The 27,993-nt window shown below is 43.6% G+C and overlaps 1 protein-coding gene across 3 annotated transcripts; it reads right to left on the bottom strand.

The window, feature by feature from the left end:
- Positions 1 to 27,993, bottom strand: tango2 (transport and golgi organization 2 homolog). Of its 3 annotated transcripts, none has more exons than XM_083644504.1 (9): positions 27,857 to 27,993; positions 26,469 to 26,603; positions 20,496 to 20,584; positions 15,260 to 15,379; positions 13,659 to 13,776; positions 5,302 to 5,369; positions 4,883 to 5,036; positions 2,963 to 3,067; positions 1 to 2,232 (listed from the first exon to the last, which is right to left on the bottom strand). In XM_083644504.1, exons 2-9 carry the CDS (start codon positions 26,522 to 26,524, stop codon positions 2,112 to 2,114), a joined length of 831 nt encoding a protein of 276 aa, XP_083500630.1. In that variant the 5' UTR covers positions 26,525 to 26,603; positions 27,857 to 27,993; the 3' UTR covers positions 1 to 2,111. The 3 variants fall into 3 exon arrangements, with proteins under 3 accessions (XP_083500630.1, XP_083500632.1, XP_083500631.1); XM_083644506.1 differs by having other exon boundaries at positions 4,883 to 5,033; XM_083644505.1 differs by having other exon boundaries at positions 27,733 to 27,866.

Below are 27,993 nucleotides of genomic sequence, written 5' to 3'. Positions count from 1 at the left end.
TACAGATGAAAAAATTTATTGACAAATCATAGTCAACGGTGAGATGGTAAACAGGGTTTCCTTTCCTTTTCAATTTTTCATGGCTACCTGAGGTCAGTGACGTTAAACACAGGAAACCACTGGTTGAGTGCATCCTAACTGAAACACTACACACAGAAGAGAGTGGGACTCCTTCAAAAATGTGATTTCAGTGCTCATGGAGGACAACTGTGAAGTGATATCCGTAAAAAGAGATGAAATAGACGCACACTATTACCCCCAGTTTGAGTTATTGACTGCACAAAAGCTTTCTGCAGGCTGAGCAGTGTGGCTATTTCCCCCTTTTACTATCGATACGCTCCACTCCTCAAACTTATAATAATATTCTCAAACAAGTAAGAAAAATTGCTGGAAGCAGTAGTAAAAAAACATTCAGTTTAAAGCAAGGCAAAACTTGTCTGTTTTGATGTCGAGTAAAATGCATAAACTATCAGGTAAGCACATGGACACAGTGGGAGGTGGTTACTGGTAATACTTGACTGCTCCCACAGCTTTTCTCTGTGTCTAATATTGAGATTGGATGCGAACATTAGCTGCTAACAAGCCAAATTCCAGTGCTGTGATAACATGATTTTTTATAGGCAAGCAGTTGTAAAATGCATTGATCCTACCTTGGACGATGTCAGAGCTACAGTGCCAGAAACAGCTTTAAGTCAATATTTAATTTTCTGCTTTCCTCAGCAAACCAGCGCTGAGATTACCATTGTTCAGGGTAGGGGAGTAACTGATTATTACATGTAACAGAGTTACAGTACTCAGGGTGTGGGAGTAACTGATTACATGTAACAGTGTTACAGTATTCAGCATTTAAAAAAGTAATTGGCAACTATAATCCATCACAGCTACCGTGAACACAGAAATCAGGGTACAGTTGAGAAAAATGATGACCCTGATTTACTTGAATGTGTTTAGAGAGGAAATTGACGGGCGCCGCGTTGTTAGAATCCGACCCATCTGTCCTTCCATCTCTCTCTTCCTGCCTTTCCTATCTGCTTACTGTCGTGTCCAATTAAGGCGAAACGCCCCCCCCCCCCAAAAAAAAGCAAGCAAATTGAGATATAATTTTACACATCTTAAAATAACAGTTGTATAATAGTTATAAAGATAATAACAGAATCAAATTGCAGCCTGTAAATTGCAATAAAGTGTAAATTTCAATAAATATCATGTATTTTAGAGGCAAAGTAATCCAACAGGACTATATCAGATTACATTATTGAGTTGACGTAATCCATTGGATGACATTACAGATAATAATTTGCATCAGGTAATCAGTAATGGATTCGATTTTGAAAGTATAGTGCCACATGTAGGTATAATACTTTCCTCTACAAAATAAAGGTTGTTCTTTGGCAATCTTTTTAATTAGCACACATGATCAAAACAAATAACTACCACTAAACCAATAATAATAGAATATCCTAGAATATTTTACTAATTCAGATAAAATAACTCGCACCACAAATCATTTCCTCAAGTTAGAGGGTCGTAGATCTTAGCCGAATAGCGAGATCGTTGTTGTTTTTTACGACGAAAAGTGCAATGAATCCGTTTTGTTGGAAAGTGCCATTATTTCACCTTCTCACAGCGTAAATGACAAATGAGCCTTGATGTTTGCGTGGCCACGGTGAAGAGCAACAGTCGGACTTGATGTTTGCGTGGCCACGGTGAAGAGCAACAGTCGGACTTGATGTTTGCGTGGCCACAGTGAAGAGCAACAGTCGGACTTGATGTTTGCGTGGCCACAGTGAAGAGCAACAGTCAGACTTGATGTTTGCGTGGCCACGGTGAAGAGCGACAGTCGGACTTGATGTTTGCGTGGCCACGGTGAAGAGCGACAGTCGGACTTGATGTTTGCGTGGCCACAGTGAAGAGCAACAGTCGGACTTGATGTTTGCGTGGCCACAGTGAAGAGCAACAGTCGGACTTGATGTTTGCGTGGCCACAGTGAAGAGCGACCTTCGGACTTGATGTTTGCGTGGCCACGTGAAGAGCGACAGTCGGGGGGGATCCAGTGGAGGGAGGGGGGGATGATGAAGAAAGGCACAGAGTGGGGTTCCTCCATCTCGTCTTCACTCCTGCAGCTTGAACTGGAAAGAACTGGTGCTCCAGTGGCTGGTGTCACAGTCGAGCATGGTGCGCTCGGTGAAGGTCACATTCCCTGCTGCGTCTATCAGGAGAATGGTGTTGGTCCTAAACAGGCAGAGACACAGGGGGGCGCAAACACAAACAGAGAAATGATACACTGTGTGTGTGTGTGTGTGTGTTTGGGAAGGGGGGGGGGGGGGGGTTCAGAGACTTACACAAGTGACACAAAGCCAGGAGTTCCAGAGTGTACCAAGCAAATTTAACCCTAATTTCACTATAACTTAATTCACTAACAGCTATGCCATTAAGACCTCCCTACCTGTAGACATAACATTATACAAACCAAAACTCAAATGCAAAAAATGACAAAATTGTTCCCACATAGGTCCCTGGGTAAAGATCGTAACAACTGGGGGTCCGTGGGGCTATATGGGGGTCTAGCTGCAATAAAACCACACGTTGTATTGCATTATTAGCTGACATTGTTTTCTACATTCAAAATCGATATCCTATGTCTCATACAGTAGTAGCCTTATGTAGGCATTTTTATGTTGTGCACAGTGCAAATTTAGTCGACTCCTTGAAGGGCAGGTTTGTAAAAATGAGCATTATGTAGCCTAAGCAATAATCATATATTGTTATAGGTCCCCAGTAGTAAACGCTCTGCGGTCATATTAGTCATTCATTTAGTGATGTTTATTGTTTAGACTGTTAATGTCTGTACTGAGCAGCACTGCTAGTCCAATACGTTTGTTGTTCCGGGGAGCTTTTCCCTCCACATCGATCACTTGGTGTTCCGGGACCTCATCAGTGGGTGTGGGTGGAGGACACTGACCTGGTGCCATAATGAGGACTGCGAACACACACTGCGGACAGGGCCTGCAGCATGGACTTTGTGTAGCCCTCACCCTGGCTCTCCTGGGCTGGGTCAGGTGTGTTCCTGTTAAACAAACACACAATACCCCCCCTCTCTTTAGAGTGGTGTGCGTAAACTGGCTTTAGTACTGTACATAATTTGCACTTCATGTGAAGTCTCATTGTTCTACATATTTGAGTAAGCAATCAAGACCATTAGCCACATCTGTAAGTTGCATATATTGTGAAATAAAATCACATAGGTTGCTGTTGACCTAGCGGCTGCCTTTGGAACGGTTTCTCCTCCAACAAATTCTCCACACTCGCTGAGCTTGGCTTCTCAGCATCTGCTCTCCTGGTTTGAGTCCTACCTCTCATGGAGATCCTTTAGAGTGGCTTGGAGAGGGGAGGTGTCTAAATCCCACTGCTTGTCCACAGGGGTAACCCAAGGTTCAGTGCTTGGACCCCTTCTCTTTTCAATATACACCACCTCCGCCACCATCTGCTCACATGGCTTTCCATACCATTCGATATGCTGAAGATACGCAGCTCCTCCTATCATTCCTGCCAGACGACCCCACAGTCTTGGCACAGATATCAGCATGGATGGAGGAATGCCACCTTCAGGTTAACCTATCAAAGACTGAGCTCCTTGTCATCCCGGCCAGTCCATCTGTACAACAGATCAGTCTCCAGCTGCAATCAGCTCAGCTCATTCCCACAAAGTCGGCCAGAAACTTGAGTATCACTATTGATGAGCAACTAATCTTTAAGGCAGTGACCAAATAACGTATTTTACATCATTTGGTCCAGGAAGCAATTACTTGGGCCTTCAGAATGGTAAAATGTGGGAACGTGAATGCCTGCACTATAACCTACTCTACGCACCATAACCGGTTCTACGGATGTAGTTGTATGTACTTGAATGCAACTTTGTGTGTGTGTGTGTGTGTGTGTGTGTGTGTGTGTGTGTGTGTGTGTGTGTGACGCATGTACCATCAATGTAGACAAGAGGCTAGCAGCAGGCTGACTGGCTGCTGAGTTTCTTCGTGATAACACAAACAACACAAGAGATGTGGCACAGCTATTCTAGCCTGGGTAAACCCATCAGTCACGAAGAAACTGACGTCACGTTGAAGGCTGGGTTCACCCAGGCTACAGCTATTCTGCCACTATGTTAATAAACATGTATCTACACACCAATACGACCAAAACAATTTCCTGTATTTTACACGCTTCATAAACTGATTCAGATTTATGAGTTTTGACAAAAGTTTCACAGTGAACTCACTGAATGTGTAACTTAAATGGCCGGGCCAGTGTACGGTCAGGCTGACTAAAACACTAGAAAGTGAATTACTATCTCAAGGGTGTTATGGTGTTAAACGTTGCCAGGTTGTTACAATAATGTACGTGGGATGCTTAAGTCCTACTGGTACCATTAGCCTGAGATTAAGGGCGGAGCCCTATCTGAGCCATAATGAAAGTGAGGACTTGTTTGTGGGTCCCATTTCCTGGTTAGTGAAGCTGCCACACTGGTTTTATATCCATTCATAACTACTACTAGCCTTCAACAGTGCTACAGAGTACTCTTCATAACCCTGACAACACAGTCTTCAAAAGCCATCTCTGTGAAGGACTATTCATTTTGGAGCATGAGCCATCATCATGATGTTCATCTTCACAGGCCCCCGCTGCAAAACTATCATGATTAAGGACTCCAAAAGAACAATGGGCCTCACTCACAAAACATATCATCAACTACTCTTACTTTTATTCTTGAGAAAAGTGGTTAAGATGAAACCAAGCCTTATAAGTCTTATATTTGCCCAAAAAATAACGTAGACGACTACAACCTGAATGAACCCTAGGGAACGGAGAGAGAGGCCCGGCCACTCACAGCTCCTCGTTGCTGAGGACGTTGAGCAGCTCCTGCACCAGGCCGTCGCCGGACAGGGACTGGTTGTTGACCACGCTGCTGAACTGACACTTTCCCTGCTGCAGCTTCCTCCACGGAGTCTCCAGCAGCGAGTTACTCAAGCCGTAGATCCCTGCTGAGGGGCGCGTGCACAATACGCACGCACACATGGACAAACGTAGCACAGACAAGTCATTCAGGAGCGCACGTGCACAAATATACACACACACACGCACACACACACACGCACGGCTAGTGACCTTAGCGTGTCATTCAATGAATAAACCTACTGAGTGTAAGATTAAGAGAGGAAGATGCTAACATCAGTAGGCCATAGGCCAAGCTGCGGAGAGGTAAGCGTGAAATGAACAGTTTCTACAGCAACTACATAAAACACAGACCTGGTTTGAGACGGATGGGCTGGGGGCTGCCTCTGTTTCCATAGTAACACACAACGTCTTCTTTGGCTCTGCACGGGACACAGCAAGATGGGAAATTAGAGAGGGCATTTCGCCATGATGAAACTTCTTTGTCTAATGATGAGGGCCGTTTCCAGAGTCACGCGTGCTGCTTCTGTGCTACTGAAATCAACCCAAAAAATACAGCATAGGCAAATGGTAAAGGAACGCTGACTTCGGGGAATCGTGTTAAATGAGTGCTCTTGAGTTGCAATGGATCAAATTGAAGATATAAGTATACAGCATTCAGTGTTCTTTCCTTAATGACTGATTTCCTTTCAGAAAATGGGAATTAAGAAGAAGCCAGTTTCATCGGCAGCGGCAATTGAAATAGGATAATACATCTAACACAATGGTTAATTGCAGCATGACAATCTTATCATTAAAAGGAACAAACTGGCAGAATTAAGAGCTTCAAATACAAATTAGAGCAGCAAAACATCTATCAACAATACCACAAATCCTTTGAGTTATGGTGATCTCTTCACACAGTCCCTGGTTACAACCTGTAACTTACATTCATTCAAAGTGTAAAAGCGGTCTGACATCAAGGGCATCGATGAGCGCTTTGGTAGAGGAGACTGAATAATAAATGATCACCAAATCCTTTGAACTGGTTGGGGGAATGGATTCTGATGTCAGTTCAATGACAGCCACACACCAGTGGCATCAGTCAATATGAAATCTGGTGCAACACTGTATCAACAGCTAACCCATGTAAAGTTTCCCAGCAAAGGACTGGCTAGACGAGACTAGAATATCAGCAGTTTTCTCAGTCTAAATATGAAGGCAGAAACCATTATCTCTTAGGGGGGAAACCAGAAAAGAAAGCCAGAGTGATAAAAAAACCTGTGATGTGTTGAGATGACTTGGCCATCATCAATGTGGAGTAATTTAGATCATCTCATCATAATTAATCATTTATTAGGCACTTCCCTCACAATGCGTGCCATGCTTTCCTCGGGGGATATTTCACAGTAATCATTCATTCCTTTTCAATCTCAGCAAACAGTGGAGGACAGAAGGAATAAAAGGATCACATGTGAGATATGATGAGGAGCTCAGCTGTTTCCCGCTCCTTCCCTTCAATTAATTAGGGAAGCCATTTGCATTTGTCCCTGGTGAGTCATTAAGCGCTGGGTGAGAAACTGCTGCTCCTGTGCAGAGGCCATCTCTGTCTGTTTGCATGACGGCGTCTCTTATCTTGTGTACATTTTCCTGGGGGGGCCGAGTTTTTTTTTCAAAAGGCAGGAAAGGCGTAGGTCCGAAAAAGCTGTGGGAAAACACGGAAAGCTCCGAGGTCGACATCGTTACATTATTGTTACATTATCTATCAGACAACAACAGACCAGTGAGTGACCTTACTATTGTTCCCAGACTTGTAGCCAAACCAAAATTTAAACATAATGAGATTGAGAAAATAACAACTCCTTCTCTGTTCCTAGGGTAACTGTGAACACAGCAGCAGCGTTGGCTGGTGTTGACTTTAGGTTGATTGATACCATCATCCCCCCCCCGCCCCCTCATGCATGCAAACAGTGTGCTATTCTATGTGAACCAGATGGTGTCGTAACCTGAACGAAGATATATGAGACTTTATAAAACCTGATCTCTGCTGTCAATTCTGTTATAGGCAATGCACAAAATAGCATTTCAGATGTAGGTATCGTAGCTTAAACGTGACCGTGCCAGCCAAGGGCCTGGGGGTCTACTAGCTACGCAGTTTGTCTGTGATGTGCATCAAATTGACTGTGGAGGCAGCAGCAGGTGGAGGATTTGGAGAGAGAGAGAGAGAGAGAGAGAGAGAGATAGCTCTATTTCTGCTATTTGAAGCTGGCAGGAATAACAGAAGTCCCATCAGGTGTGCTGTGGCTTGATTTGGTCTGAGATGAGGGAACAGCGGGAGGTGTGCGGCCCACCGGGCAGGGAGACGACGAGGAGGGACGAGTGGGAGCGGCTCTTCTTCAGATCTCTGTCAGAGGAGGCAATCAGTATGCTGGCTGGGACACGTTCTAATGAACAGTCCTCTATGCCTGAGTTTCCCCACCGCCAGCTGTGCTGGAGTTGCCTGGAGATGGTTGGATGAGCTTTTCCACATTACCAGTGTGCAGAATGTAGATAGGCATGTGGGGGAGCTTCTGGGCAAAGACCACATCAACTCTCATATCCACTTACACACACACATACGCACGCACGCACGCACGCACACACACGCCCACACACACACACACACACACACACACACACACACACACACACACACACACACACACACACGTACGTCTGGACTGACAAAAAGCTTGACATTTGTTTGGTGCTTTAACGATTAGCCCATTGTGTTAAAAGCTCTTTCTCCTAATTGTACTTACCCCGTGATCAATATTGCTGATATGGTACCACCTCTTTTCTTTTCTTTTCTTTTAGCTTATTTTTTTACCCATTTTGCCTTAATTTGATAGGATAGTATTTACTGCTACTAGACAGTGACAGGAAAGCAGGGAGGGAGAGAGGGGAGTACATGCAGCAGGATTGGAACCCGGGTCGGCTCCGTGAAGGACTAACAAACTACCAGGTGAGCAACCGTCCCGGGACGCCCCAGGTGCTACCACATTTCATCAGCTATGTGAGATACTGTCTGACCATAGTGAATTAATTAGTCCATCCATCGTCAAATAGAATCCTACTTAGCCAAAGTCAAATTGGTATAGAAGTATAATTATCTCTATAAGTAATGGAATCTCGTCCAGGTTGATCATCACAGAATAGCAGCAATATTAGTCTACATTAGATCACAAAGCCTTTCATGGCAAGAGGAAGTGAGGGAAAGCTAGCGAGATGCAGAGCTCCTCTGTGAATAATAAAGATGTCAAATATGACCCCATACTTCACTGTGAAGCCAGAATTAACTGAGTTTCCTTTTTGTGAGACATCTGGATTCACTCATTGGACAATGAAGCGCTCTTCTATGTAATATCCATTAACTAAGAGTCAACTCTATTCAGAACAAATTCATACATACTTTCCCCTACGGGTAACTGTATCAGCATTGGGAAATGACAAAGATTCATAGCTGTTCCTCATCAAAATCTTAAGAGTTCATCCAGCCATGATACTAGCTGTGGAATGTGCATATCTGATGCACCACTGTTTTTCTTTTTCAGCCCAAAAACGCTTCAGCCAAGAACTACAACACATGGTTTTAAGGTTGTTATGATCAAACCACTTTTAAAGTTGTTTTGATAAAACAGGCAAACTCTGCTTGACTGAACGTGTATTTTAGAGAGGGGCATTTCTTTCAGGCAAACATCAGAAATGTTCAATAAAAGGGATCATCTCCAGGCATTGACTTTAACCCATTGATACCTGATGCAGCATTTGTGTGTGTATCCCTTTAAGACCGCGAACCGCGTCACACGGTCTTAAAGGGATACACACACAAATGAGGGATATACACGCAAATGCTGCATCAGGTATCAATGGGTTAAAGCAAGAGTGCCATGAAGTGGGCTCAAAATCCAAAGCTACAGAAAAGTCAGATGAAGTCTTGGATATGGAGTCTATGGACAGCATGAAGCTGAGAACATCTGAGATCAAATGTAAATATGGCATTAGTTCCTCCCAGAGCCGTATAATAGAAGAGTTCCGACATCTCCATTCACTCCAATGGACCAGTTTTTTTCCAGGAAGTAGAAAGTGGAACTCTTGAGTAAAAAAAGCAGCACTGTCGAGTTGCAGCAAAAATAGACAGTTTGTGTTGTACTTTGAAAGGGTTTTTCATCCCTTGAATCAAATTTTACAATATCAGCTTTATTTTAGCATGCAAAAGTAGCGCGAGACCCATTCCTGGCTGTTCATTGGCTAATGAGTCTCGCATTTTGGTCCTCCGCTGACGCCACTCTCTTACTAGAGGACACTAGTTCCTCCGAGGCAAGGCTGTGTGCGGTGCTCTGGGAAACGCATGGCTGCTGAATCACTTGCATGTGAAACTCAATCCAACATGGTTATAGATTATTAATCAAGGCGAAATTGGTGTAACGAGGAGCACAATTAAAAACGAACAATTCATTAATCATGGCGTCTAGACTGGAAATATTTCAATGTCCACTTCTCTGGGTTATGAATATACGTGTACACCCTGTCCCTCATCTGCATCCCAATGAGGACGCTCACACACAAATAGAAAAACTAAAACTAAGAGCAGACAGGGAACGTTTAAAGATGGCTGGCACGTCATGTCCTCCAACCACCGCCACATCATAAATCATGTCTCTGGCTCATAGATGAATGGGAAACACTCTATAATTGTAATATAGAGCTACTCTCAATTCCCCAGATGAAGCTATTGATTCGGAAACAAACTAGACGCCTTATTTCCTCTGGGCTGGCGGACACCCACTATTGTGCAAAACAAATAGGCTGGTAATGACGGCGTTTGTTATGCATTCTGTTCCTGTCATCTCTATCTGCAACGGACGTGGGGGACCAGCAGGGGGACCAGTCTAGCCCCAGATGACTGCACAGATGATCTTTCTCTGTGTTGGTCTCTCGTGAGCGTGTGGTGGCACCTTATCCATTCATTAAGTAGTATTGTCGCGGGGGCAGCGCACGCAAGCGTCTCAACTACCACAGCTCCAGCTCTTAACAAGGGCATTTGCATACGAGGATGGCTTTGGCCTATCAAATAATCAACAGCTGAGCCATCTACCTGCTGTCACAACACTACAGTGGAGACGCTAAGCTCTTTTTGGATGTCTGGGTCGGACTGTCTATAGGTGTTTTTCGCACTGGAGGAGGAAGTATTTCATAGTTCTAACTAAAACCAGTTGGAGGAACTGGGAATGATCGTAGTTCTTAGAATGCCATTTTGAGGGACTTTTTAGCTCCTACTTCAGGATAGGTACTCTCCCAGCACAAGAAGGAACCATGAGTGACGTACAGTGATTGGTCCAGGCGTAAGTGTATGCGTTGATTGGTCGATCTTCTAGAAATGCCTCGAGGCCATAAGTATCATCAGGAAGTCCCCAGAACTGTTAGGTCTCAAAAGCACCTTAGCTCTTACTGTATGTGTTAGCTCTGTGATGGACTGGTGACCTGTCCAGGGCATTTTCCCTGTCTTTCGCCCAATGCATGCTGGGATGACCCTGAATGAATAATGAATGAATCCACTGTGGGTTTTTGAAGGCCGATATAGATATTTTTGTACTGAAGCTGCCAATATTTTGTGGTAATATTATATACGTAGGCTGCCTACCTATTGACAATAAGAGTGCCAAAGTCCCCCCTTCTCCCTGTCCATGGGATTTCATTCGCCATTCATTCTTCCATAGTAAAATGCTTATAAAAATGGTTTTACTTGGTCAAACCAAGCGATTATTCAACTATACTTAGAATCAGGGGAGACCATGTAACATTTGACTTGCAAAAAAAAAATAGACTGTGGCCCAGCGAATTTCGACTAGTGTTTTTGCTAGAATGCCCTATGTCTTCTAATTGGACCATGTTGATGTGCAAAAAAATAAATAGAATAAAGATCTAAAAACTTACAAGTATCCCCAGAATGAATTCTTAGATGCAAAGCAACTCATTTGGAAAGTAACTTGTTCACTATATGCGTCTAAAGATGACATTGAACCAGGATCATTGACTCGCCTCCTCTGCTGAACTAATTATGTAGGCTGCTGTGCTTCCATGGCACTGTGTCCTTGTTTTTCTTGGCATATCAACCATGGGACACTAAAATTCTCCTAGGATGATAATAATAAATAATAATATAGCCACAAGCTGCCATTAGCGGAGTCCAAGCCCATGAAGACATTTGACAGTGAGAAAATAAGCTTGATTCATAATTTTGGAAAAGTTCTACAGGGTATAATTATGTCAAAGATTGAATATTTGTTTAAAGTCCTGCAACTGCGATGAAAATGGGGCCTGTCATAATGCCATTTGAAAAATAAAAAATAAAATTGCAATTTACACTTTACATCTCCGTATACGTATAGCATACAACCAAATGTGGCCTGACACACTTTTAAGCCTTTTGAAAACATCTATACGACCTTTGGTTTGTGAACATTTAGGCGTTAAGGAATTATGCATCTTTGTAAAAATGTAGGAGATCTGAAAATTTGATTGCCCTAGGACCTGCAGTCTCTGATGTACAGATCATTTAAGGCAGACAAAGAAGAAGAAGAAGAAGAAGAAGAAGAAGAAGAAGAAGAAGAAGAAGAAGAAGGATCCTAACAAAAACGACAAAACAGGGTAAATCATCATCATCATCATGCATTACTTGTTTGGAGTCTGATTAAATTGTTGCATTAGGATCAACTCAAGAGCTTCCTGCAGTATAGAGTAGACTAGTAGTTCTCAAACGTTTTCATGTCAAGGACCCCTAAACTGACAAAAATTAGACCACCGATCCCCATTTGCTGAGATTTCTGTTTAGTTGTTTTATGACAGAAAGTGTATGAAACCGATGACCAAAACAGTCCTACATTCTGTCATCACGTTACTTATGGATGGAATTATAGTGAAAATAATTATCCCCCTCTTTGCTGGGGACCCCCTGGAAACCCCTCAAGGACCCCTGGGGTAGACAGCCAGGGTAGTATCGATCAATTCTACAATAAATTAGTAAATAAAGTTGAGAGAGATAAGAAAGAGGACAGAGTGGTCCCCCTAAGTCCTGGGCAAATGTAAAAACAATAGACCTTATTCGATTGACGTCACTCACGTACGGGCACGCCCACTGCTGCCATGTTGTTGACATAGCGCAGCCGGTTTTTAAGTGACAGCCTATGTAAGAGCAGAGTTTATAGGAAGCTAGCCGCCGTTAGCGTTACCTGTATCGTTCCAATTGTGTTCGGATGGTGACCTGTGTTACACACGGCTGTAGTAATGACAGCAATAAAGCCCCCGTGGTTTGTTTCTATCTCTACCGTCCACAGACGTGAAGGGAGCGAGACGGAGGATACGTCAGTTAGGAGAGACAGGTGAAACTTTCTGACAGCTCCTCACCGCAAAGTCTGTTCACCACGTTTTTTCTTTTGTTTATTATTACAGGCATTAACGGCAGCATACAAACAACAACTCTGGGGTTTTTATTGCTGTCATCACTATCGCTATTTTGTAATGGAACAGAAACGACAATAAGGCCGTTACTATAGTTGTCAGCTGCAGGACGGTATGTCATCAATATGGAGCTGTCCGGGGTTAGCGAATAAGGTCTATATCGGGAAAAGACAAGGTGCAGGAGGAACATAATAAAATCCTTCTAGATCCTGCTTGAGGCCATGTTAACAGGATATGTGGGTCACACTTTATCCTGGTACACTAAAAACCACGAGGAAAAGCTAGGAGTTATTTCCCCCTGCAGGAAGACAAAGGGGGAGTGTTCAGCAGCTGAACCACCAACCTCTAGATGGCAGAAACCAGACCTGCTTCCATGCCAATAGACCCTTTTCACAGGGGCCATTTTGTATCAAAAAGGCAGGGTAAACACGTGCAAGCAAAACACTGGAAACCCTCATTAGTGTTTTGCTTGCACCTGTGTTTACCCTGCCTTTTCGAAACAAAATGGCCCCCGTGAAAAGGGTCTAGAGTACGTCTACAGGGGCCTCCTCCATGACAGCTGCCTTGGTTTGTACTGCTCCCACTTTGATTCCTCTCTCTTTGGTCACCAAATTAAATCTCATCAGGCTGATGGAGAGGAACACAGCGAGGAAAAGAAAATCTTCACATTTAACGCCATCTAGCTTTTCTTCTCTTTGTCTACAAAGCCTGAAATGTGAACAGGTGCTCCCTCAGAATTGTAATTCTGGCTCCCTCACAGCTCAACGGTTCTTTTGAGAGGAGCGTTATCTTCTCCATTCAGTCCTGTCTGCGCTTAGCTTAGCTTACTCCACAGATGAAGAGTAGACGCGGCTGTTGTGGTTTTTCATCCCTAGTTTAGAGAAGGCCAGAACCACAGAGCGAGAGAGTTAAATCCATTCTCAAAGAGTTTCAAAGAGTTAAAACCCCACCTCGCACAAGCATCTGTTAATGTTTCAGGGCCACAAACCTCAGGAGATCACTGCATAGCACTCACACAACTCTGGTTCACGACCACACAGAGCAGTGAACTTTGAACTAGATTTGTGTATGGAATATCAATTTTACTATGTAGACTAGAGTATCATCAGGCAGATGGATAGATGGACAGATTTTCACTCCGTCTCAACCAATCCTTGACTGAGTTTTAGTGGGGGGGATGATCCAGGCCACAAGCACACGCTCAGGTGGATTTCAGCACACCTTTCACTCACTTGAACTCGGCTGTGATGAGGTTGAAGCCGTTGTACAGGTGGCCTTCTGCCGACACCTTCTTCAGATAGGAGTAGCTGTCCACATCCTTCTCTAGAAGGTAGTTGGACACCAGGAATCCTGCAGGATGCCAAAAACATAGATTTTTTTTTAAATGAAATGCTTCTTAATTATGCGTTCCATAATGTAAAAGAATATCCGTCAGTTAGGAGGGTAGTATGCTACTGTGCTAATGTAAACAAACTGGTTAAGCATGTTAGAGACACTTTGAGATCCAGCCTTGAAGAGAAGTAAACCAATTAGAAAATTGCTATGACTCTCTCTCTTTCGCTGCCCGGCTCTCTCTTTTTCTCTCTCTTTTTCTCTCCCTCTCTCAAGCCCTCACTTAACCTCGCTCTATCTCTTAACCTGTCTCTCTTAATACCTTGTGCCTTCTCTCGCTATTAACCTTGTCCTCATCCCATGATTGCTCTCTCTCTCTCTCTCTCTCTCTCTGTCCTTTCCTCAGTTCTCTCTCTTCCAGAGGTGTCTCTCCCTCAGGGACGTGCTCATCTGCAGTGGGCAGCTGGGGAGGCAGTGGAGGAGAGACATCAATGAAGCCAGTCAGACTGACAACACCTTTGTTTTCAATGGCCGATTCCGATATTTAGAGAGCAGGGCGGACGATTAAAGCATATAAAATATGATACGAGAGGGAGTGCTGAAAATAATCACAGCCGTGACGATATACAGTACAACAGCACGACCTCCAGTGTGATACTGCTTTTATACAACATTTGTAAAAGCTATTAATCAAGTACTAATAGTATTTTTTTAAGTCCTTTGTCATTTGTCTCCACCAACAAAAACAGTTCCCTCAGGATTGCACCAACGCTAGGCTACTAAGTGTTGCCAAGCAACAGTCGTTTCGCGACTGCAAGCTAGCTACTTTTAGGTTAGCACAGACTATTTCAGCTTACTGTTCATAATTAAGGTCAAATGTATCCATATCGCTGGAGCTACTACGCACAGAAAAAAAGCTGTGAATGCAACCTAGTTAGGTTAGAACAGCTGTGAAGCAGAGTGATATACATACAGTGAACCGTCCCATATCAACACACATGGAATGCCTCTGGTCCAATCAAATTGCTCGGCCATAACTATTGTATAATGGCCGACGTATAATGCCGATATCATGTTGTTGATTTTATTTTACTTTTTTGCATCTGATAAAATACAGCGATTTAAAAATAACAAATGAGACACAAAATTGCTGAATGAACATTTATTATTGAACACTGTTATTGTGTGCATTGTCTCTGCTGCACTCTGTCTTCAGTGCAACTATTTTAAATACTGTAGATACATTTTTTAATATAATTGTAACTAAATAAATGTGAGTAGACAATTTTTTTTTATGGGAGATGGGGAAGTAATTGGTAAAAGGATATCGCTAAGATATCGATAACGCTAGGATTACTCTCACAGAAATACATGCGTTGCATACATGCATTTGAGGTGCAGCCAGCATGCGAGATCCTTCTGTGGAAACTTGAGATGGCTGGTTTAACACCATGCTTGTTGTTATGAGTGTATATGGTATATATGTTCATGGCTGACTCACCTCGTCCCTGTGCATCAGGGTTGGGCCGTCCTTCCAGGTAATTGGTGATTGCGCCCAGCTTGCCCCTCTTGCTGATCCCCAGCCATGATCCTCCTTCCTTACCATATTCCAGGTCCAGGCCTGCAAACAGAGTAGGCGCATGATGTTTAGATCCAGCTCATACGGGCATTAAACTTCGGGCAATATTTCTGATGAGTGTGTGGCAGAGATGTTCACAGGGTTCATAATTTACTGTATGTTTTTACAACTTCTTAACTGGATTTGAAGATGTCAGATGTTCAATATAATGTACATAGAATGATACAGCTTATTGAACAGTCACCACTTCCAGCAGTGACGCAAGATTTGTATCCTTCAGAAATGAGAGGATAGGCACTGGCGTCATCACACCACACTCTGAAGTTTTAATATGTGGATCATGCTGTGGGGGGAGTTGGGGGAAATAGCATGGTCCTCCCAAACACTACATCCTGCCGGAGAAACTCCTGGCTGTCAGGTGAAAAGAAGTGGCTGGTGACTGCACATGTATCGGAGGAAGCATGTGCTAGTCTAAAACTAGCAGCAGAGGGGTGGGACATGACTGGAATAGTCTACAGAAACTAATAATTGATCATTAGGAACAACTGCAACTGAAATAGGATTTTGTGCTTCAACGTGTTGTCTAGGATTAGGTTTAAATTAACGCTTTAAGATGACTTCTGACTCTAGTGTCCTTGTGTAAATTTTTTGTGATTATGCAATCAATTAAATCCATCACTAAATCAGTATTTTCTTGGAAACGGTGGGGCAGCAAACCTCTCCTACACTTCCTGGTAATCGATAAAGACAGGCCCACTTGCACTGACCCAGACAAGCGAGGGTTTGTTATTCCTCAGGGAGTGGACGGAAAGCTAGCCAGATCCCACAGGGAGCTATAGCTCACTCCACTCTCGTCATGCTGGGTCTCCTTCAGGCGCCCACCACCGCCCCCGGTGTCTCAGATAAGGCATAACCATTTATTTCTGTCACATTGCATAAAAGTAGCCATCAATTAGAGGCCCACTACTGGAGTCCTGACCCTTCTATTACAGAGGGGAGAGGAGACCGATGAACAACAAAGGCTATCTTGCAGTTTCCTCCTCCAGCAGGAAAAGGGATGATTGATTTCCTGCTTGGCTGTATTGTGTTTCTAGACATCAGTCAATTAAATATAGTTTACTGTAGGTGCCGGTGGGGCTGCTCGCTGACTGAGTAGACGAGAATTAGATTCTGATGTGAAGAGGATGGATATTTCATTGAATACTGAAAGCTTTAGCTTTCAATACATCAATTGTTAAAATGTGTGTTATTATGTATTACATTACATTACATTATTTGGCAGACGCTTTTATCCAAAGCGACTTACAATAACAAATTTTTGTCAGCAATAGAGCAATCAACTATGCAACACACAACACAGTCTATAACAGCTACAACCTCTGAAGGAATAGTGGTAAAGTTAAGTTAGTAAGTAGTTAGTACGTCTTTTTGTTGTTGTTTTTTAGAGAGAGAAAGAAGTTAGTTCAAGAAGGGCCCAGAATGGAGCCTGAAAAGGTGTGTCTTTAGTCTTTTCTGAAAGATCAGCAGTGATTCGGCCGTCCTGACCGAAGGACGGCTAAATATGGTCTAACAAATATGACATTAGTCTAAATGTAACGTAATTTGGTATACTGTAACTGTATGTATATCACAAGAAAAAACGTTTAGATGTAAAGCCTGCACTTCAGAACACAGATGTTCCAACTTATCTCTCAAGTGTATTTATTTTCTGTAGTAAATATTAAAGAGGTGACTTAATCATGCTGCAAAAGAGTTGATTCAAACCATTGACTGTATAATATGGACGATGCGTCTCCAGTTGCGACCGCTATGCAAAGGTGAAGCCAAAATATCAGGATATTTGCAGCCGGTGGCATCATTTCCAACCGGAGTCTGCGCAGTAGAGTTGAGCTGAGCCCCCTCAGCCGTCCCCGCGTTCTGACGGAGGTTTGAGAGTGGCTGTCCCAGCTGTCAATCAGCCCTTATATCGTCAAATAACAAATTAAACCAAACTTATCTGGGAAAATGTGAGACCATCTTGTGATGGGGTCACACCAGCCTGCAACTTAAAGCAAATGTGGGCCGGGGACTTAAAGTGGGGTCAAAACAATACCAGCGTTGATTGTCGTTGTTGTTGTTGGATTTATGACCTACCGTAAATTTCGGACTATAAGCCGCGGCTTTTTCCCCATTTTTTGGCCCTGCGGCTTATATAACGGTGCGGCTTATCTAATGGAATTCTCTCTTTTTTAGCACTCTTTCTAACTATAAATCCACTTCTGTTTTAATTTCCTCTCTTGCCCTCTTTTCACCACACCGCGGACACTGTGTGCACTGTAAAAAAAAACACAGGTGGTGTTGTGTTATGTTGTTTTGTTGAAATGTTAATAAATGGGAGCTTCCTCAAACAGCCATCTCTTTCCCGACAATCCCCTCTGTGCATGAACCCTTACATATGGTAATTAAACATTAAAACACAATTAAAAAAAAAAAAAAAAAAAAAAAAAAAAAAAACATTAACACATTGACTGCCAGCCGTTTTTTTCTTGCTGTAGGTAGCTTCTGCCAAGCCGTTTTTTGAGGATTGTGGCTCATTTTACAAGAGCCGAGGATTATTTTCTGCTTGGAGTTTGTGAACATACAATATCTCAAAAGTACTAATAGAATGTGTACTTTCTCTGTCTAAAAGAGTTAGTTTGTAGAGTTAGTAGTTATGTAAGCATTAGCAGTTGAATACAGCATGGTTTTAGCGTCAGAAAAAATATTCAGAGATAAACGGCTTTTTGTGAAATTCGATAGAACTGTCACTTTAACCATTCATTTTTGGCTCTCTCTCTCTCTCTCTCTCCCTCCCCCTCTCGCTCTCTCTCTCTCTCTCTCTCTCTCCCTTCCCCTCGCTCTCCCTCCCTCTCTCTCTCTCTCTCTCTCTCTCTCCCTCCCTCTCGCTCTCCCTCCCTCTCTCTCTCTCTAGGTTTAATCCTAGTGAGAGGGGGAGAGGGAGAGAGAGAGAGAGAGAGAGAGAGGGAGGGAGGGAGAGAGAGAGAGCGAGAGAGAGAGAGAGAGAGGGAGAGAGCGAGTTGCTTCAACTCCTCCCTCTTCTTGGCTGCAGCGGCCGTCACAGTCTCAGTGCTTTGCTGCTGTCCTGTGCCTGTCTGCACGGCCGCTGTTTGAGGAAGTCGGCATGGACATCCTCCCTCCGTGTGTCTTCTCCTCCTTCCTCCTGGCTCTACAGCGGGCGTGTCAGAAGTGCGTTGCTGCTGCCTGCCTGCCTGCCTGCGTGCCTGCCTGCCTGCTTGCCTGCGTGCGGACGCTCCTTGTGCGAGTCAAGATGGGCCGGGGAATGCGTGGGCGATGGGCAGATGTTGATTCTGGCCTTTCTGAGGTGTTTCAAAGTGTGTTTCACCTATAATCTATTTTGCAAATCGCTCTCCGCTCTCTGTGTGCTGCTGCCTGCGCGGTCGCTCTCGGGCAAGACAAGTGTGGATTACTGTAAAATCGCCTCGCCATTTCCTTGAATGGCTTGCTCCAGCGGCAGTTTTTTCTTTGATTTCGCTCGTCTGGGGGAGCACTGTCAACACTTAGTGGGTCGGTAAAATAGATTATACACATTCAATACCTCCAATAATTGTATAGGAGACGTAAAAGGGATTGATCAACGCCCCACCGTCAAAAAAAAAAAAACGATTTTTTTTGACGTATCAATACGTCGCTGGCAGTCAACGGTTGGATTCTGCTTGACATATCAGTACGTCGTTGGCAGTTAACTCATTGAATGCCATGGACGTCCTTCGACGTCCAATTAAATAGTGACGTAGAGTGCCACGGACGTCCTTCGACGTCCAATGCGTTTTTTGACGGTGGGACGTCGATCAAAGCCTTCCGCAGCTCCTGTACAACTATAGTAGCTATTGGAGGTCTATAACCTATTTTACAGAACCCTTAGGTGGCGACAGTGCTCTCCAGATTACAGAAATGTCAGGAATACACAGCCTGAATTAGCCTTGATGAAAGAGAACCCGCTCATGCTGCAATCCAGAGCCATGTAGATTGTTCTGGCTGCAACTGACGGTGCGTGCGAACACAGTCAATCCGCGCACACAACTGAGTCCTTCTGCCTCTGTCTGTCTGTCAGCATAGTTTCTCCACATGATTAGCCGCTAGAAAAGCAGCAGCGCGACACTGAAAAGCCAAACCTTTCACTGCAGTCCGCGTGTGGCTTCTCCATGTTGCGCTGCCTGGGAGGCGGCGCTTCCCAGGCTTCCTAGAGACGCTTGGTGCGAGGCTGTGTGTTACTAGTGTGGGGAGGAGTTTTCAGCTGAGGGAGGGGGGGTGGGGCACGCAGGGCAGGACACAACTACACCACATCACTACATCAGAAAATATTACCGTATCTAGAGTCAGTGAATGTGCTTGAAATGCTGCATTTCACAAAAGGCTGAATATCTCAGCTTATAATTTGAAATGCCTGAAAACGCTGAAAACAACCTATCTTCTCCGGCTCATAACTAAAGAACGGAAAATGGTATCAATAAACTTTTTTTTGCTGATGATACAATAGAGTCTCCTTGTTCTTTTTGCGTGTTCGGTGTTTACATAGTAATATCACACAATATTCTGTGGGCCTCGAGAAATCACTGAAAACGCTCTGAAAACTCTGGCACTGGGAGCGTCCGTTCTCCAAAAGTGGCTGGCACTCAATGAGTTAACGTGTTAAAACACCTGCGGCTTATAGTCCGGTGCGGCTTATATATGTAACAAACAGGCAATTTTGCTGCTGCGGCTTATACTCCGGTGCGGCTTATAGTGCGGAAATTACGGTATTTATGACCTATACTGGGACCAGCTACAAGGAGGTGATCAAGATATTTTGGCTTCATTTTTGGGGAGCTGTCTCTTGACATCCATATTTTATACAGTCTATGATTCAAACAAACAATTAACTAAAAAAGGGTATTTTTTCTCTTTCAGTCAGTGTACTGTGGCTCTATCTACAGAGATGGACTGATTCGGGACACCATTAACACAGTCCATTAATTCAGGACCTTGTTGTGAGTGTGATGACATGGTTATGTGTGGTAGTGAACTAATGGGCGCTTGGTGCAGTGAAAAGGAATCGACTCCTCTGGTGATGATCCCTCTGTGGCTCAACAGCCTGGAGACATGGCATGTGGAGACATACCGCTGAGGATCTCGCTGTTGCTCGTCCAATAGTCTGCAGCTTTGGATGGCCTGTTGTAGAACTCATCTCTGTTTGCAGCCAAAATGAGCCTGAAGACGTGGAGAGAGGGAAAGAAGCCGTTTCGTTATTTTGTTCATCCCCTGACTCTTTGCCCTTTGTTCTTCACCTGAGCCAATGGAGTGTAAGGGGAGGAGCGTCGAGGGTCTTTACAGCAAAGCCATCATCAAGAACTCATTCATCATCATCATCTCACATCCGCTCCCCTATACAAGATTACTTTTGGGACATGGGAATTATCCATTACATCTATTGTTTACGTACTGTGACTGTGATCGAGTCCAGGAATATATACGCTCCATTGCTGCACTCACTTAACCTGACACTGCCAGATGGGGGCGGTATTGTTTGTTTTCACAGCTTGCTTGCAAGGTTATCGCTCACTGCGAAATACCTTAATTTCTGAATGCAAACTCGCACAGTAGTCAATCATCCTTTCTCTATCACTCTCCCGTAAACTCACATATCCGCCAATTCTCTAGAAATGTGTCAACACAGTCCAGCGGTCTTTATCGTCCCCGGGATCTAGAAAGTCGATCATTATCATAATAAGTTTAGCAGATGGTCTTAAATTGATTGACTGTTGATGCCACGACTCCATTTCCTGGAACTAGCGTTTTTCAAGCTCGCTGCTGTAACCTCTCTCTCCCCAATTTCATGGAGGCGTCAGATGTTGGCAGGTGGAGTGTTTTACAAACGAAACTGAGCGGGATGCAGATGATAGGAAAAGCTGGAGGCTATCAGGAGGAGGAGGATGTCCTTTGATGGTGACCAAAGGGAAAGGATCAAAAAGAAGAGCCAGCAAAAGAAAAGGGCCTCTGAACTGAGTTATAGACAACCAAGCTTTATCAGATAGCAAGTAAAAAGACAGAAGACAAAGAACAAAAACATGACCAGCCTCTGAGTAGTAGCCACATTCTATCCTACTACTATAATTGGGGAGCTGCTGTATGCGTGTCCGTCCATCTGTACAGTATGTCTGTCCGTATGTCTGGGGTTGCAAGGCACAGCGTTGCTCCGATCGCCTCCAAACTTTGCCCAAACACTTTTCAGGCGTCTGGCATGAAACTGGCATTGAAAAAATGCAGAAAGTGTGCCCATAGGGGACACTACGGCAACGTTTTAGATTTTAAATGGACATAACTCACACTATTGCTCGGGCCACCTCCAAACTTGGAGAGTGCGCTTAGGGGGACCCAATCTGGGTCTACTTCGACACGGACATAGACTCTGGGACAACCGTACTTTTATTTAGTCTTCCTTTACAGCGCGGATCTTCCGCACGGGACTTCCACTTCCACGCAGCGGTGCCTTTTCAAACCATACATTGCGTCACTTTTATTATGAAGGCTAAACGTAAAAATTTGTATATATTCACTAGCGTTCGGGACCGGAACTCTTATATTCGCCAGTACAACCATGAGTACAACAACAGAGCGGCACTGCGCGGGGGCGGACATCCCGGGCGGAAGATTCGCGCTGTACAGGAAGCCTCAAAAAAATGTATGACTGTCCCAAAGTCTATTTCCATGCCGGAATAGACTCTGGGTTCCCAGATTGAGGGGGATCTGACAGAGTGCAGTGCCAAATTTCGTGAAGTTCGGACACCGCCACCTACTGGCAACACAAAAAGCAGCTTATCTCGAGGACCGTTCATCCGATCGACTTCAACCTTGGGGGGTGCGCTGCCAGGAACCCGCGCAAAGCTTTTTCAGAGAAGGTTTGCTAAACACAATGTTCTTTTTCAGCACGACTCTCCATCTGTTACGAACCTTCACACCTGGGAGCTGCTCAGTGCAAAACTAGACCTCTACTGCAGGCCGTTAGGCAGCTTCATTAGACCAATCAGCGGTTACATTTCTTGGCAGTATCTTTGGTGCTAAAGCGCTAATTGCTGTGGTGTTTCTATCTGCACTGCACTGCAGAGCTCACTTGTCAATATGTGTGCAGTGTACCGTGACGTTTCCCCCCCCCCCCTTGGATTTTCCTTTGGTGAAGTCGGAGTTTCTATCCGTAGTGCTTTGTAGGTTGCCAGCATAAGTGGCGGTATTATGTTTTTACGAAATCTATTATCTATTATCAGGGGTACAAGCACTGCAGGTGCAGGAAGCCTATTGCATGGATGCCATCATGCAGAACAAATGTCCAAATAATTTTGCACATTCCAGTGTCACCTCATGTCCACACGTAGTGGACCGCAGGGCATTGCTGGCATGCAGCTATACATTATTATTAGCCTACTAATAGTAGTACTAATAGTAGTAGTATTAGCTAGTAGTAGTAGTATCCAATCCATAGTTTGTGGGGGACAACTAACTCCCTCTAACAGCTAACTAATTAACCTCTAAGAATGCAAATCATATCCCAATTGAAATATCAGTCAAAAATAAATAATTTTTTCAAAAATCGTTCAGCCCTACCACAAGCCCTTATGGATTGTTGAATAAAAAGCAGGAATTCAGAGTGAACGGCCTTGATAACTCTCCGCTCTCCCTCCTGCACGATGCAGCTGGCTGGCTGTTACTGTGATCATAGCTACTCGCTTGTGACCCCCCCCCCCCCCCCCCAGGTTCCCATGCTCTTGTGAGTAGCATCATTAGCGTTAGCTTTGTTTCTGGAGCAGCGGTGGCTCGTGGAGTGCCACGGGAACTGGCTAGCATTAGCCTTTGATGCACAGAGGGTGACCCCGATTGTTTGCTCTATCTGCTTGCTGGCAAACAGGCTCCACAGTCCCATCCCTCTCCAAAAGATTAATAGTGGGGCCATTGCCACCGAGCTCACAAGGAAGATGCAGCTATTGTAAAGGTCGATAAATTCCACTGGCCTAATTCCCCCCCCCCCCCCCCCCCATACTTTGCCTTGAAGAAATGCCTCTCTGTAATCTGGAGTGTTTTAATCCATATCACGCTGCCCTTTAATAAAGACTGGTAAACATTAAACAATGTGTTGGGATCATTTGTACGGGGAGAGCAGGGTAAATGTTGTGTCTAACTGAGCATGATTAGTTTGTGTATGTTGCTAATGCAGATGACAATTATGTTACATTGGACCATCTTAATTCTTAATTGGGAAAACAAAATAATGGCTAAAAAAAAACTTGGATCTTATGTTGGTACAGTGTTTGTATGGATCTTATATTGGTACAGTCAGTGTTTGTATGGGATTTGAGCTGCACCTTCTGAATTATTAAAATACCATAGATTTTTCTAGTGCTCTCTGCTAGATCTAGTGATATGCGATAAAAGATGACACTTCCTATTTGCATCAATCACTTTATTCGCCAAATTCTATTCTAAATTAATTTATCATGTACAACATTTGGTCTTGTTGGCATTGACTTGCAAGGACATGTCACTGCATACTGACACATGGACACTAGATTCTCATACACAGTGCAAAAGATAGTAGATTTAATTATCATCAACAGGTGAGTACAGTAGTAGTAGTTAGTACAGGTATTCATGCCAGAGCTCTGCTGAAACGCTAAGTGGTGGAAACAATTCATGAGGTGCAATAGTGACTGGTCACCTTTTCCCTGGAGCAAAATGGCTTCATAGGACAGATACCTGGATGAAGATGGTGTGCATGGCTGCTGCTACTTGACTAGTGGTTTATAGAGACGTGCTGAACAATAATAGGGGAAATAACTGGCACAAAGGAAGTGATGCGTCTGCAGCAGCAACAGTGGTTTGTTTGGAATAAATAGAATAACTCGTATGTTATCTTGAGCAGCCACCATAGCTGAACAGACAAAGGACATATCGCTGCTGCTACCAGTAATTAATTCCTTGATTACCCTGCAAGAAATTGTGGGTATTAGTCTTCTTTGTTAATATCACAACACAACTTCAGTTCAAGTGGCTGTAGCTTCTGCAGATCTCAATATATCAGCAACTGGCATAGTAGATGACTTTAAAGTGATGTTTCTGACCAACGTGTGTAGAGGACTGATTTCTGTCCATTTGTCCTCCACAAGTGACCTCTCAAACACAGCTGATCGGGGGGCAATGATGGATTTCACTCATATGTTCCTAAAGCTACTCAAACTGGCTGAAAGACAGCACTGCATACAGGTCAAATTTAAAAACGTTTTCCCAAAGTGCATGTTCAAAAAAAGAGAACAGGCCAGCACACAAAAACGCCCTTTCAAAGGTTTTTTAATCTTTTTTTAATCGGTCCTTGTTGGCCCTGCACCTAAGTTGTCTCATTGGATTGAGTGTGAGTCTGGACCACACCGCATGATGTTCAAACGAATGTTCACATATCCGGCTATGCTTGTTCTAAACTTAAATATTGTAAAATTCCTTTATTCTGTCTGTCTTGAAAAACAGGTTTCCCTGAAAACACTTGCGGGAAGACAGATCTCTCTGGCACAGCTTATGGTAGCCATTGTCATACTGTCAAAAATAAAGAAAACAAAATTCGGAAAGGAGCAAATAGCCAACTACAGAAGAGATCCAACAGAAACATATCGATAATAATAATAATAATAATAATAATAATAATAATAATAATAATAATATATTATGATCATTTTGTGTTGTGGCTGTGGTGGGGCAGTAAAAGTCTTACTTATTGCACCTTTAAACCTTGAAACCCATTTAGTTTAAGTATATTTAGTATAGTATGCAGAACATTCCCTTTGATTTACACATCACTGTAGCACAAGATAACCATTTCTGCAAAGAGTAGGCTATATTTAGCATTGTTGTGTAACCGTATTAGGACAGACTGTTTCACCTCTCCTCGGGTTCAGGTCTGAGTCAGTGCTCATACACACCTCTGCTGTGATCTCCTTAGGCTGGGTCAGACGCCCAGAGGGAAGGACAGAGATGGACTATGGCCAGGTAGAGAGCTCGCTCTCAAGTTCAAGGGGATTAGAATAAGCTGGGTTTGACATCGCACTGTAAGTCACATTGACTGCTCTTAGTCCACTGGTCTGCGCTGTTAGCATTTACTGCCGGGTAGGGCGCATGCAGGTTGCACACAGATGTTTCATCCAGTGCTTTACAATGGGTTATCAGATTACAGCTTTATGAAGGAGAAACTACCCGACCTGCCCGCAACTGAGCCAAATTTACTGAGCCACAGTTACAAAATATCAGATATCCTTTGGTTCCAGGTATTCATAAAATACATGATAAAAGTTAAGAAACTAAGAAGATTCTCCTTCACTGCATTGCTGCTGCTGTTTCGTGACGTAGGTCACTAAAGTTGACTAAGGTTTTTTATTAGAATTCCCAACGTTCCAACACGAGGGTCGCAGGTTCGAGCCCCCGTGTTGCCTTCAGCTCGGTCGGGGGTCCATACAGGCACAATTGGCCGTGACTGCGGGTGAGAAGCCGGATTAAGGGTTTGTGTCCTGGTCGCTGCACTAGTGCCTCCACTGGTCGGTCGGGGGCGCCTGTTCAGGGGGGAGGGGAACTGGGGCGAATACCGTGATCCTCCCACGAGCTACGTCCTGCTGGTGAAACACCTCGCTGTCAGGTAAAAAGAAGCTGGTGACGACTGCACATGTATCGGAGGAAGCATTTGCTAGTCTGCACTAACTCTCCTCCGATCAGCAGAGGGGGTGGAGCAACGACTTGGACAGCAGGGGGAATTTGCCAAGTACATTTGGGGAGAAAATGGGGGAAATCAGAAAAGACTTAATATTAATAAGAAAAGAAAAGAAAAGAAGTTATTAGAACTGTCAAGTTTTGGTTAATAAATTGAGTAATTTTGGTTAGTCATTACCTTAGTAGTTCTATTTTGCTATTCATGTCAAATTGTGGCTATAGCTGAAAGCAAGATGCATTTGGTCCACAATGCACTTCATGACCTTTTTGATCACAAGCCATTTTGTGCCAAAAATATCAACCTATCCTCTACTTCTACTTGAATATGAAGGTTTGCTGAAAGGGTTGATTGCATTACCTGTAGGCATTTTTGGATGCAGGTCGAGGGTCAAACTTGAAGAAGATGATACACATGGGTCTGATGGGGGGGTGAAGACAGGGTCTCACTCAGTCCACAGTGGCCTTCAAAGCATCTTAGTCATGATTACAATAGCTGAGAGAGAGAGAGACAGAGAGAGAGAGAGAGAGAGAGAGAGAAGAGTATAGAAAAAACAACCAAGTAAACATCTATGGTTTGAGTGCACCTGTATGAGAGTATGGGTGTGGGTGTGAAGTTGATTGCAAAATATGAACACATGAACCAAGATCATGGTTTGGAAATACAGTGTTCGGTGTGTGTATATTAGTATGTACTAGCATTATAATATACTGTATGTTGAATTTTAGGTGAGCCTTTATGTACGATGTGTACGATGTACAATTGTATTTGAGTGAACGGTTTGTGTGTGTGTGTGTGTGTGTGTGTGTGTGTGTGTGTGTGTGTGTGTGTGTGTGTGTGTGTGTGTTGCTTTCTTGACCAGGACTCCCTGGAAGAAGAGATCTTGTATCTCAATGTATTAACTAGCTACATCTGAAAATGCTGTTCTCTTTCTTGTATTTGTTAATAGCAAAAACTTTGTATCGCCCATTCTAAATATAATTCACCAGCCAGCATAGACTACTACTAACCAGAGGATCCAAACCAGTCCATCTTTCCAGGTTATCGTTACTTTAGACTAACTTACTCAAAATGGTCAATTATCTCAGTCTCTATGAAGATGATTGGACATTAATGCAATTATTGTATTGTAACTCAGCCATGCCATAACATTACCACAAATAAATGTCCTCCATAGAGGCTTGCTAGCTAACAAATCATCTAGGACAATGTTGGCTACCAAGTTTGTTTGTTTTTTGCTCCCAAGGTGGCTAGCTGTAACCTGACTGTTAACTGATAATAACGTTAGTCTAACATGGCTTATTAATATAGCCTCTATATTATTATAAATAACGTTACGTTTCCCAATTACCATTAACGTTACAACTTAACTAAATGAAGGTATAGCTAACATTAAGCTAGCCAGACAATAGTAGCCTAGCTGCAATCTGTCATGAAATTGCAAAACGCACCATATAACAAACACCATAGTAACAAACAGCAAAGTAAACAAGTTGGCTAGCAAACTCATCAAAACGTGGCTAAATAGAGATATGGTCAGCTAACCCATACAGAAGTTAGCTAACATTACAGCTAACGTTACTGACAGCAGGAAAGCAAACTAACAAAGTGTTTAGCTACCAACCTGTGAGAGTGCGACACATTAGATAGCAAATAATAGCGAAAACTACATGTCTTTGTTCATCTTATTGTTTGCCAGCTACGAATTAACTAACGTTAACTGTTTAATGTTGACAAGAAGTACTCACTGTCCCTCTCCAGTTGCTGTTGTCAACTGAACGGAAGGGTTGCTATTTGGGTTACTCGATTTGTCTCTCCGGTCGCTTCATGTGCTTTAATCGAGCATGAAGTTAGTGATGAAGTGAGGATCTCGGCCTGAATCCCG

This window comes from Poromitra crassiceps, assembly GCF_964638095.1.
Source record: "Poromitra crassiceps genome assembly, chromosome: 10".
Classification (NCBI taxonomy): domain Eukaryota; kingdom Metazoa; phylum Chordata; class Actinopteri; order Beryciformes; family Melamphaidae; genus Poromitra; species Poromitra crassiceps.
This window is presented reverse-complemented; position numbering and strand designations above follow the sequence as displayed.

Excerpts from the sequence above, each read along its gene's own strand:
- tango2 (XM_083644504.1), bottom strand. The coding sequence starts at position 26,524 with ATGTGTATCATCTTCTTCAAGTTTGACCCTCGACCTGCATCCAAAAAT. Across the intron at positions 15,380-20,495 it reads CAACAGCGAGATCCTCAGCG|GCCTGGACCTGGAATATGGT; the intron begins GTATGTCTCCAC and ends CTCTGTTTGCAG. Across the intron at positions 5,037-5,301 it reads GCCCATCCGTCTCAAACCAG|CAGGGATCTACGGCTTGAGT; the intron begins GTCTGTGTTTTA and ends CGCGCCCCTCAG.